This window comes from Anopheles coluzzii, chromosome X (genome assembly GCF_943734685.1).
Source record: "Anopheles coluzzii chromosome X, AcolN3, whole genome shotgun sequence".
NCBI lineage: Eukaryota > Metazoa > Arthropoda > Insecta > Diptera > Culicidae > Anopheles > Anopheles coluzzii.
The window spans coordinates 7,273,053-7,285,303 of record NC_064669.1 but is presented as its reverse complement, the minus strand read 5'-3'; the positions used below and the strand labels follow the sequence as shown (position 1 = coordinate 7,285,303).

The 12,251-nt window shown below is 51.8% G+C and overlaps 1 protein-coding gene across 2 annotated transcripts; it reads left to right on the top strand.

The window, feature by feature from the left end:
- The first annotated feature begins 32 nt into the window (after positions 1-32).
- Positions 33-10,463, top strand: LOC120961351 (RNA-binding protein FUS). Of its 2 annotated transcripts, none has more exons than XM_040385067.2 (4): positions 33-903; positions 4,667-6,695; positions 6,816-7,054; positions 7,551-10,463. In XM_040385067.2, exons 2-4 carry the CDS (start codon positions 4,793-4,795, stop codon positions 7,989-7,991), a joined length of 2,583 nt encoding a protein of 860 aa, XP_040241001.2. In that variant the 5' UTR covers positions 33-903; positions 4,667-4,792; the 3' UTR covers positions 7,992-10,463. The 2 variants fall into 2 exon arrangements, with proteins under 2 accessions (XP_040241001.2, XP_040240996.2); XM_040385062.2 differs by having other exon boundaries at positions 33-1,154.
- Positions 10,464-12,251: the final 1,788 nt, after the last annotated feature.

Here is a 12,251-nt window from a genome sequence, read left to right as displayed (position 1 = left end):
CAACTCAAGCAGGAGAGAGAAAAAGAGAGAGCCGTACAATGGCCACGGCCCGGCTGATGCGGATGGTCCGTGCGCATCCGAACAACCGGGCAGACCGACCATCTCCAAGACGCCGTCTCCCAGGGGCAGAGGCTCATCCGTCTACTCTTTCCGCCGGAGCGTAGAGACCGAAATTAACCGTTTCGCGTATTAAAACGTACCGGACCGAAAGCGAGCGAGAAAGTTAAGGAACGGCCACTCACAGAGCAAAACAACGAACGAAGCGTGATCGACCAGCCCGAAGCCGACGCCAGCGCGAGGTTGTCTGTGAAGTGCGGCCGTATCGCCTCCCTCCCCCCTCGCCCGAGCCGTTACTGGTGTGGTGTGTTCCCTTGCGCGCTTTCACCGCGAGTGCTGTGCCCCACCGTGGCCATTCGTCGCCGTTTTGCTGCCGTTAGGCGTGCGAGAATAGCCTTGCGCCTTTCTTCGCTTCGAGCCCTAAAACGCACATACTTGCACACAAACACATCAGAAAAAGGATTGCCACCGCCGTCGTCGTCCTCAACCCCCTGATCAGCAGCATCGGTTGTGTGTGTTTTTGTGGGGCGGGAAGAAGTAAAGCATTTTCGCAGGAGCAGCGCGGTCTGTGACACTACACGCACGCCGGCGGCTCGGTCGGAGAGACACACATCGTCGCTCGCCATCACTCGGTGCCGAAGGGCGCACACACACGCGCTCGGCGACTTCCGGCTTCAGGTGCCAGTCCCCCCCCCCCCCCCCTCTACACCTCGCACGCACACAGACGCAACGCCGACCGACACAGGAGAGCGGAAGCAGTCGGACACGGACGACTCTAACAGCAGCAGCAGTGGACGAGACGTAACGCTCGCGCACCGGAAAAGCAACGCCACAGCAGCCGCCCGGGTACTTCTTTTGTGTTACCGTTTCTTTGCCCGTTTCTCCCGGCACTCCCGGAGCAGCAGCAGCAGCTTCCTTTAAGGCGAACGTTTCTTCGTTCATTCACGCATCTCTCGCAACGCGCGCGTGTTGGTGTGTGTGTGTGTGTGTACGCGCAGTGGTGAGCGCTCCGTCGAAGGGTTTTTCAGTAGTGCCCGGCCATCATCCTCATCATCTTCATCATCCACCATCAGCGGCAGGCAGCAAGGCATCAGCAGGTCAGTGAACCATCCAAGTGTGCGTGTGCGTGTACTGTGAAGAAGAAGAACAAACGCATCCATCCCTGAAATATCGGCTCGGCACGGCTGCTCTTCTCCACCACCTCGCGACATTTCCGGCGGTGGAGGCGCAAACAATGGGGCGGCGCGCGTACAATATACGCGTTATTTTAAAACGAAAAAAAAACCAAAGAGGCAAACACATCGCCATTCCAACAAGGGGGGTGGAGGTGGCGCATGTGTGTGTGTGTGTGTGTATGTGGGTGGGTTGGGGGAAAATGTGTGGGAAGTCGGTGGGATTCGTTCGTTAAAAAAGCCTACGCTTTTCCCTTTCATTACCTTCACAAAGGTGGAAGAGGGGGGGAAGGAGAACGAAAAGATGATGAAAAAGTTGCCCTTTTTAGCTCCCTTTCCCCCGCCTGCCCTTCTGAAACGAATCCAGCCATTTTATTCCTCAGTGTGTGTGTGTGTGCGCTCTCTCTGTGCCAATCTGGGCGTCCCCTGATAGCGGGCGGAGGGCAGGCGGTGCGTCCCGCACACCACCACGAGAGACGCATGTGCGGCAGCTTATTATTTTTTTTTATTATCCAACGGACATTGTGTCCCGAATTAAGAATTTTCCTTTTTTTATTAAAATGGTGGAAAATGGGGGGAAATGGAAATGGCCCGTTTTCCACGACCACGCCAGCGGGGAGTGATGGGGAGGCGAGGTGCCGCACACACACACACAATACCAACCAGCAAGCGACAGCTTTTTGCACATGTGTGCGGAGAGCGGTTTTTGCAGGTTAGGTTTTCTATGGCTGTGGCCTGCCAAAGGTGTGTAGCGCAACACACCACCACCACTACCATGACCAGCAGCACCAGGTGCGCTTTGTTTGGCATAGGGTGTAAAGGGAATGCGGCGGAGAGGGGCACAGGTACAGGAGGCTTCTCTTTTTGTTCTTGTGCTGCAAACATAAAGGCAAGGACTTTGTGTCAGTGTTTGTGTGTGGTGCGTTTTTTGTTGTTGTTGTTGGCATTAACACAACCAAACACGCAAAGAAAAGAGCCCTTTTTGTGTGCGTCCTGTATGTGTGTGTGTGTGTTCTTTGTGTATGTAGAGTGCGAGACGCATTGAACGGGTTTGCGCTTAAAACATACACACACGTACGAAATGAAACAATGCGTAAATGTAGATCGCTTCCCAATGGGCAAGTTCACCCCCCCCCCCCCCCCCTATAACGAGAAGAACAAACGCACGTACACACCATTAAAATTAAACCGTTCTAACCGTGTGTGTGTGTGTGTGTGTGTGTGTGTGTGTGTGTGTGAGTGTGGTCGCGCGTTTTCTTGCGGTAAATCCACACACACACACACACGCGCTCACACAATCCGCCCTCGGCCCTCCTCAACGGTGTGGTGTGCGGAGGCGCGCTACCACACACACACACACACACAAATAGCAAGAAAACATGTCGGCGAGCAAGAAGAAAAAAAGCAATGCAGACAAGTATTGAAAAGCAAACGGAAAATGCTCTTCGCCTGCTACACGGCACTTCCGGTGCTGCACACCCACCACCACACATAGCAAGCATGTAAAACCCCGGCCGGCAGTCCGTGGGGGGCGGCACACACGTTTGATGAATCAGCCTCCCGAATGCAGCCGGAAAAGTTCGACCACCCCGGGTGTGGTGTGGCCGGGAAACCAATTTTTCTATCGCGCCGCGCGCACAATGTGCGCCACGATGGCGTCCGCCGCCAGAGCACGCAGCAGACATTTCTTTTGTTTTAAACCTGGTAAAATTCTAAACCGGTTCCGCTGCATGAATGGCGCTGGCCAGCAATGAAGGACACAAAGCACTCACTGACACAGCAGAACGCACATTTGCTGCGACTGGTTTCTTGGCTTGATAAAAACCAGCAAAAAAAAAAGAAATAAAAAGGACTACACCACGACGACCTTCACTGTTCCATTAACGGCGACACGAGCGCGGGACACAACCTTGACCCGTGGTGCACAAAGAAGAGTTCCAATTTAGGACTGGGGCTGGGAGCGGTGGTATGTGCCTGTTGGAGAGCTATACCCCCCGTCTGTTCCCTGGATGGGCTTGAATGGGCCGACGCTTTAAGAAAGAGCGCGGGACCAAACAACAGCAACGAAAATAGGAAGAAGATGCATTGGTGTGCAGTGGGCTGCAATTAGCTTATCGTGTTGCCGCCAGACAGACAACTTCCCGAATGAACGTAGCGAAGGAATGGATTTTACGTTGTTCCTTTCGTTTTTTATTACAAAAAAAAGAAAACAAATTTGTCGGAAGCAATTTCAACCTTCTTGCAATATTGGAAGAACCAGTATTTCTTCCAATTTCCTCTAATTTTGAGCTGATTGCTAATTTTAACCTAATTGCGGTGATTTTTACATTGCTTAAAAGCCCAGGAAAACATTCATTTCTGCTGTCCAGACAAATTATAGACTTGCTTGTGTCATTTTCAATAATAATGACTTTTAGAGTGCATCCACGACTCCGATCCATCTCCGGCTATGTTAGTTCGGCTCTGATTCCGGAAAAATCCGAAAATTCCGGAATCCACCCGGAGTCGGAGTCATCTGGAGACGTTCGGGCTCGTTCTGAGTCGTCGGGAGTTGTTTGGAGTAGTGCTGGGTAAATCTGATTCAGATTCACAAGTCTGAAGAAATCCTTGAAATGATTCAATAAATCTGAATCTCGGTTGCAAAGATGCAAGAATATCCAAAGATTCATGAATTTCAAAAGATTCACATACCTCAAAAGATTAGGAACTCTTGAATTTCAAGGGATGCATACATCTCCAAAGATTCCTAGAGCTTGAGCAGCTCAGTATTTTTCTTCTTGGCGTAACCACAAGTACCACGCATTCGGATAGTTTGGTTTGTTGCGGGGAGACGGTCCATGCGAGGCTTGAATCCACGACGGGCATTTTGTTAGGTGGGATCGTGCAAATACAATATTTTGAAAATGATACATCGCTAGAGATTCATGAATCGCTGGAGATTTATGAATTTTAATGAATCTTTGAACATTTATTTATCTTTTGAGATTCATGAATCATTGGAGATTTATGAATCTTCCGAGATTCATAAATCTTTGAAGAGTTGATACGAGATTCGAATCACTCATCACTAAGATTCATATGAATGAATCTCAACGAGAGATTCGTGAAACCCAAGACTAGTTTGGGGTCTTCTGGAGTCGGAGTTGTCCGATTCCGGTCAAATCCGAACGACTCTGGACAACTCCGAATGATTCCGACTCCGAACGACTCCAGCCGACTCCAGACCACTCCGTACGACTCCGGCTCCAAACGACTCCGGAATATCGGACTTCCGAATATATCGGAGTCGGATCCACTCCGGAATTTTGCCAACTTTACCCATCACTAATTCTAACCCTCTTGCCGTTTAAGTCGCATGTGTTCCTTAGAGACCCGCCACATCCACACAATGTTTTAATGCCTCATTTTTTCATCTACATTCTCCTCTCTCGTTCCAGGACTCCCCCTGTAATCCTTCCCGTGCCCGTCAAACACAACAAGCATCCGTAAAGCGCTCTCCCCCGAAGCTCTCTCTCTCTCTCTCTCGCTCACACGCAACAACCGCACCGTCGGGCGCAACAACCATGGTGATGGATGCGCAGCCCTCGCCGCAAAATGTCGGCCGCGAGTTCGTCCGCCAGTACTACACGCTGCTGAACAAAGCGCCCGACTTTCTGCACCGGTTCTACAACAACTCGTCGAGCTTCGTGCACGGCGGGCTGGACGCGAAGAGCCAGGAGGCGACGCTCGTGATCGGCCAGAAGCAGATACAGAGCAAGATCCAGCAGCTCAACTTCCGCGACTGCCACGCCAAGATTAGCCAGGTCGACTCGCAGGCCACGCTCGGCAACGGAGTGGTGGTGCAGGTGACCGGCGAGCTGTCGAACGATGGGCAGCCGATGCGCCGCTTCACGCAAACGTTCGTGCTGGCGGCCCAGTCGCCGAAGAAGTACTACGTGCACAACGACATCTTCCGCTACCAGGACGTGTACACGGACGACGAGCTGGATGAGGCGGGCGACCGGGCGAACGGCACGGACGAGGACGGTCTGCACGGAGCTGATGGGGTTGGCGGGGTCGATGCGGGAGCGCTGGGAGCGGACGGGCAGCCGCTCGGGGTCGGCGCGGGCCCACCGGGTGCCCTCGCGACGCCCGCCGGTCTCGTCGGGGCGGGTGGTGGTGTGCACGGTCATCCGGCGGGCCAGCCGGGCCAGGTGCTCGGGGCGCAGACGGCCCCACAGGCCGCCCTGTACTACCCGTCGACCGTGATCGGCTCGGCCGGTACCGGGCTGCTGCCGGGCGTGACGCCGGGCTATGGTGCACCGCCGTCCGCTGCAGCCGCCGTCGCCGCCGCCCAAAACCAACCCGCTTCCCAGCAGCAGCAGCAGCAGCAATCGACGCAGCAGGTGCCGCCGCAGCAGCAGCCGGCCCAGCAGCAGCAGCAGCTGAACGGACTGCACGAGAGCCTGCTGAAGAGTGTGGGTGGTGGGGCAACCGATGCGGGCGGTTCGGCCGCGGCCGCCGTCGCCGCCGTGCTGCTCTCGTCGTCCACCGTCGACCCGCAGGGGCTCAAGTCGAAGCTCGATCAAACGCCAATGGGAGTGCCTTCCCATCTGCTGCCCGGTCAGCAGCAGCAGCAGCCACATCAATCCCAGCTAAATCAAACTCAACCACCAGCAACCAATCAACTCGGGCTGGGCCAGTCGCAACAGCCGCTGCCAGTCCAGCCGCAAGCAACCCAGCAGCAGCAGCAGCAGAACCGCCACCAGCCGTCCGAGGGCGATACGCTGAGCATGGGCGATGCGAGCGCGACCCCGGCTGGCGGCGACGAACATGGCCACGATCTGGAAAAGAAGCAGCAGTCGCATAAATCCCATCAGCAGCATTCGCACTCACAGCAGCTGCACTCAAAGCAGCAGCAGGGAGGAGTGGCCGGCTTCGGTAAGCAACAGCAGCAGCCACAGCAGCAGCCGCCCGTCTCGCTCGAACCGAAAACGTACGCCAACCTGGTCAAGTCGGGCGTTAGCGCTGGCGCACCGTTGAGCTTCGCCTCGGCGATGCAGTCGTCGCTGAGCTCGCACACCACCTCGGCGCAGTCGGGCGGGCACTCGCAGCAGCAGCAGCAACAGCTACAGCAACAGCAGCAGCAGCAAACGCAACAGTCGTCGCACCAGCACTCGAGCTACAGCACGGGAGGGAACCGACAGCAGCAGCAGCAGCAGCGTGACATTCTCTCGCCAGCCCCGGCCGGCGGTGCTTCCACCAACGGCAGCGTTCTCGGCGGCGGCGTCGGCAACAAGTACGGCTCCGACCGGCAGGACGATCGGGGCACGCTCGGCAACGGCGGCATGTCTCAGCAGCGATCTCAGCAGCAGCGGTCCATCCGCAGCAACGGCACGAGCAGTAACTCGATGGGCGGCGGCGGCCTGCGACAGCAAGACAACCGACAGTCCTCCTACTCGCGGCAAAACTACAATGATAACGAAGGTACGATACACGAGGATGGCTACCACACACACACACACACACACAATACCGAAACAATTATCTCTTAAATACCTTAAATTTGACCGTTTGAAGTACATTTTACCTCCCCTTCTTTCGCAGATCGTCGTCAGGGATCGTCTGCACAGTTCGGTGACAACCACCAGCTGTTCCTGGGCAACATCCCGCACCACGCCACGGAGGAGGAGCTGAAGACGCTGTTCAGCAAGTTCGGTACCGTCGTCGATCTGCGCATTATGTCGAAATCGGTCCAAAAAATGCCGGGCGTCCGTACGCCGCCCCACTACGGATTCATCACGTACGAGGATCCCGCCTCGGTGCAGAACTGTCTCGCCAACATGGTAATTTTTTTCCTTTTTTGTCGCTTTATTTGTGTTGTTCTCAGTGCTGCAATATGTCATGAGCATCACGTGATGATCACCACAGAAAACAATCAATATATCCGTGGTAGCTTGATGTTCATTGCTGATACTCAATGAAAGTGTGTAAAGACATGCCGAACGCGTCAGCCGGCGCAAGCATAATCATGACTGGTTTTACGGTCTGTCGAGACAAACAGTGCGAGAAAGCATGCTTAATTTGTTGCTTGGAACCACTCGCACTTGTAGTCTAACTTGTTGCTGTTAGACTATCACCTATTATCATCACAATTGAGTACGTGACGCTGACATCGAATTTGTTTCCGTCAGAATTTTGTATGACATTGACATTTTGCAGCGCTGGTTGGGCCTTTTGAATACTTTTGTGCGCCAAAATCTGTCGGTTGTTATCCATTTCCAATCCAATGCATTTCCTGCCCTTGCTAATTCGCTGTTTCATTTTGTTTTCCTCCCACAGCCACTCTACTTCCCGGAGAATTCGCCCGACGGCCACAAGCTGAACGTGGAGGAGAAGAAAACGCGCGTCCGCGGCCCGGGCGAAGGCGGCAGTGGCCGCATGGGCAGCGGCGGCGGTGGAATGGGCAACGCCAACTCGAACGGTCCACGGTCGGGCGGCGGTGCCGGCTCGGGCCAATCGCGGCCACCCGGCGGCCAGGGCGTTGGCGCCTCTAACCGAGGCGGCCAGGGTGGCGGTGGTGGCGGTGGTGCCGGCGGTCAGCGCAGTATGGGCGGTGGCAATGTCGGCGGTGGCGGCGGCGGCAGCGGCGGTGGTAACCGGGGCAGCGGCGGTGGCAGCTACGGCCAGCGCTCCGACCGGGGCAACAACGTCGGCAACGGGCAGCGATCGGTTGGCAACGGCAATGCCATCAGCAACCGGGGCTTCGGCTCGGGCTACTAAAACCGGACCGCCGGTCTGACCAGGGGAGAGGGGGGAGGGGAGGTGGATGTTTGGTGGCAGCCGGCTCGTAGATCTCTCGCTCTCTCTCCCCCTCTCTCTCTTCTAGGGGTGTGTTTCCAGGGGCTTGTAGAACAGGGAGTTGCATCACCAAGCGCCACCCTTTCCCGAGTGCTGGCTGGGAGGGTGGGAGAGAATTCGATGCTGTGACATGAACAGGCGGAACAATAGAGCCGCGGAAAGACGTTTTGGTCTATTGTGCGCTCACACTCCTCCCCTCCACCCCGCTCTAACCGCCGTCTATCGAGCACACACTGTTTATCAAACTTCAGCAGCGAACACGTCGAACTGCCTCCGGGCACAACACATTTCTTTGGAGTTGTTACTCTGCCAACACCGCCCAACACCCCCCAATGGCATCAACACCCACACAGCAACACTGGAGAAGAGCTTTCGGTCGGATGATTCTTTCCATAAGCAATCGTGTTTTGTATAGAAGAAAAGGGCTTATTTTGCTGGGATTCCCCTTTTAAAAGACTATTCGTGTTCCCCCCCCCTCCTCTCTTTCTCATTCTTTCTGTAACACAATCACCCCTTGTTTTTGAGCACCACGTGCGTGGCTTGTCTGTGAGTTGAACCACGTGGTGTGTGGAAGTGTGTGGAACTGAACTGAAACTAGTAAGCTAACGGGCTCAAACCCCGTAGTACTAAACCACTGTGCGAACAAATTCAAAAGCTACCAAATAACACACACAAAACAAACACAAAGCCTGCAAATTACGCAGGCAGAAAACCATTCTCTCTTCCCCCCATCATTTTGTTCTTCCCCCCTTTGTTTTGCTCCCGACAGCTACTTTGAGTCCGAACTGTGACACTGAAACCAACCTAAAATGCTGCTTCCTTCCCGGGGGTCGGTGCAATTGTGCGGAAAAAAAGTATAGGAATAAAAACAGACACACCGAAACGCAAAACAGAGAAAAAACAAATAAGAGCTATAGAAACTATAATTACTTGTAGATCCTGCGAATGACGATTTAGGCAGAGACTTGCACAGATGAGGGCTAAAGTGAGATGGAGAGAGAGAGAAAGAGAGACAGAGTGAGTGAGAGACGAAAAGCAAGAGCATAAACAGTAAGATAAACCTATACTAAAAACACAACAAAAAAAAACACAACCGTCAAGTAGTAATGTGTAAAGAAGGGCGCTCTACTTTTCCGGCCTGCTAAGAAAAGAAAATAAGTGTAGAATGATGTAACACAGGATATGCAGGGCTGGCTTTTTCTAGGAAAAAGTGAAACACATACGCCTGGTATTTGCAAACCCGCCCCCCCCCCCCCCCCCCCACCCACTCCTTGTTCCACTCGCAACGCACCCCACACTGAAGCGTGACACGCGCGGCGGAGCCTTCGCGTACATACGCACCCGCACAGGTCCCCTGTTCCCGGGAGAGACAAGCAAGTGCATTTCGCCACTGTGTTGTGTCTCTCCTCTCTGCGGCCGAATTGCTGTGGGTGGTACAGTTTGCCCCGTCGTCGTGCGCCCGTGTGTGGAGGTGGGTGATGCTGATAAAGGACGCTGCCAGACTGCCAGCGGCCGTTTGCTTCGGGGTTTTCCGTTGAAGAGTTTTGTTTTTCTTTTCTTCTAAATTTCTTCCCTCTGCGCGGGAAAAGAAAACAACACAGATCGCTGCAAAGAAAGCCACACAGTGGAAGAGGCAGAGAGAGAGAGAGAGAGAGAGAGAGAGAGAGAGAGAGAGAGAGATAGAGAGAGAGAGAGAGAGAGAGATGAAGAGTGCTCTAGGAAAACAAAAACAGACATATAGAATAACAGCAGGCAACTTTTCTATTTCTTTCTATATTTTCTTTCACTATGGCAGTGTAAAGTAAACCACAAAAGAAACGTGAAAACAAACTACATTACAAGTAAAACTGGGAACCGAGGCGGCCCCTTCCGACTGGTACCATTGTGAAGAAATGTAACAAACAAAAACAGAAACAAACGGAAAGTAACAAAAAAAAACAAAAGCAACAAACAGAAACTTACAAACAAAAAAAAAGAACAAAACAAAAGTGACAAACAGAAGGTAACAGAAACTAAAGAGAAAGGCAAATACTAAATAGTTCTTACTTAATTTTCTTAATCCCTTTTTTTGTGTGCAGTATAATCGAGCCGAGGATCGCGAAAGAAGATTGATAGGGCAGAACAAACAAACGCAGAAACCCACAAACACACACACATACACACATAGAACCCAGGATACGATTAAAAGATGAAAGAAAAAAAACGAAGATTATCTCGATACTTAACATTAAGTTAAACGCAGACTAAACATTGTGGAAATAGTTTGATCAATTGTGTAGTAGTATCAGTGAATATTAAGTTATAAATGTGTTTTTTTATACTATATGCTAGTATTTCGCCTTTTCCGGCTAAGCGAATAAATGATGGGATTAATAGTAATACCTGCTGATTTAACGGTGGTGAGCGTGTTGATCCATGTTTCATTTCAAGTGGTAGTGGAAATATCAATATTTGGGCGAGAAATATAAAATGTCCTACTTGACAGGTAAAGAAGGGGCGTGCTCCAGGATCGGTTTAGGTTCGGGATATTGGTCCCAGGATGGGTATGCTTGGGTTCAACTCCAGTGCAAGGCGCCAATTTCCACAACCAGGACTGATTTAGATTCGGGTTTGGTTCTAGGATTGCTATAAGCATATAGAAGTGTCCAAGAATCGAATGCGTGTGTGATCTGGTCTTGTAGAGCTGTTATAAGTCCGGGACCAGTTATAGGGTCTGACCAGCTTCGGTATCAATTCCCGCACAATTTTAGTATTGTGGAATCGGTATCGATGTCAGGCGTACCGGCAAACCTTTTGGTTGTAGAACCTGATCAGTTTCGGTATCAATTCCAGCACAATTCCAATATTGTGGAATCGAGATCGATGTCTCAGGTGTATACCGGCAAACCTGTTGGTTTGATTTCTATAAGTTATAAGTCCAGGAGCAGTTCTAAGACCTAACCAGCTTCGGTATCAATTTCGGTATTGTGGAATCGGCATCGATGTCAGGTGTACCCGCAAACCTTTTGGTTTGGTTTCTATAAATTATAAGTCCGGCACCAGTTGTCCAGGACCTGACCAGCTTTGATATCAATTCCAGCTCAATTCCGGTATTGTGGAATTGGAATTGATGTCAGGCTATAAGCAGTGGCGCGTTAAACGGTGGGCGGACTGGGCGGCCGCCAGGGGCCCCGTCGATCTAGGGGGCCCCGTCATTGTGATGTTCGACTTCGTACTGATTCTACCCCCCTCCCCCCCACCCCCCCCCCCCCCCACCCCCTCTGGATAGGACATTTACCATCTATTTCAAAAAGACACATTTTTAATTAATTCATTTTTCCCATCGCTTTACTCACTGTATTTTGTCGAGGGCCCCGAACTGCAGAAAACCGGGGCCCATACTACTCAAAGCAGCACATTAAATGTTCTAAGAAATCTGCCAATACTTGCATCAAAGCTGCGCTGCGACACGCGCGCACAGCTCAAATCAATACCTCATCATCGTTGGCGCAAAGTATTGGACAGAGCGAGAAACCGTCAATTTTTGCTGGTGTGGGTGGCCTGTGCACGAGACACCCAAACCCACAACCACGCAGAGCAACTTGCTGCTAAAATGGAATGCACAGAACGCTGCGCTTAACTACCACCGAAAACCCGTTACACAACACAAGCATACAACACACCCAAACAAAAGTTTAAAGGCCCCGAAACACAATATCAATACATCGGCTCGTAGCCGGTAAAATTAGCAAGAAAAATTGACTAACATCAAGCAAGCAACGGTGCTCCAGTGGGTAGAGGTTTCATTCGAGAAACGATTCCATCGATATCGATGTGTGCGCTTTTCAATTTGGCTGGGATGAAACGTGCCTGCGCTTGTCTAGGGGCCCCTATACTTGTTTTGCAGATGTGTGCCGAAAACAGACAGCTGTTTTCACGCGAAAAATGGTATTCACATCTCAAGCCTGAGATCGTGGAGCGTGCCTGCTCTTAACGCAAAACCTTAAATTTTTACGCGGGGCCTTACTCAACTTTTGTGGTCAACTGACAAATAGGGGAAATCGGGAAGGGGTGGTATTTATATGTCCAAAAAGAAACTGTGCCATGTTAATATTAAAATGATGTTTTATCACTATTTACATACAACTTTTTGCGTGAAGACAAGATAAAAAACCGTTACAGCTATGCTGAAACTAAAACTCA

What these genes read in the sequence shown, in the direction of transcription:
- LOC120961351 (XM_040385067.2), top strand. Translation starts at nt 4,793, where the DNA reads ATGGTGATGGATGCGCAGCCCTCGCCGCAAAATGTCGGCCGCGAGTTC. An exon ending in AAACTACAATGATAACGAAG is followed by an intron (nt 6,696 to 6,815) that starts GTACGATACACG and finishes CTTCTTTCGCAG; the next exon opens with ATCGTCGTCAGGGATCGTCT. An exon ending in AGAACTGTCTCGCCAACATG is followed by an intron (nt 7,055 to 7,550) that starts GTAATTTTTTTC and finishes TTCCTCCCACAG; the next exon opens with CCACTCTACTTCCCGGAGAA.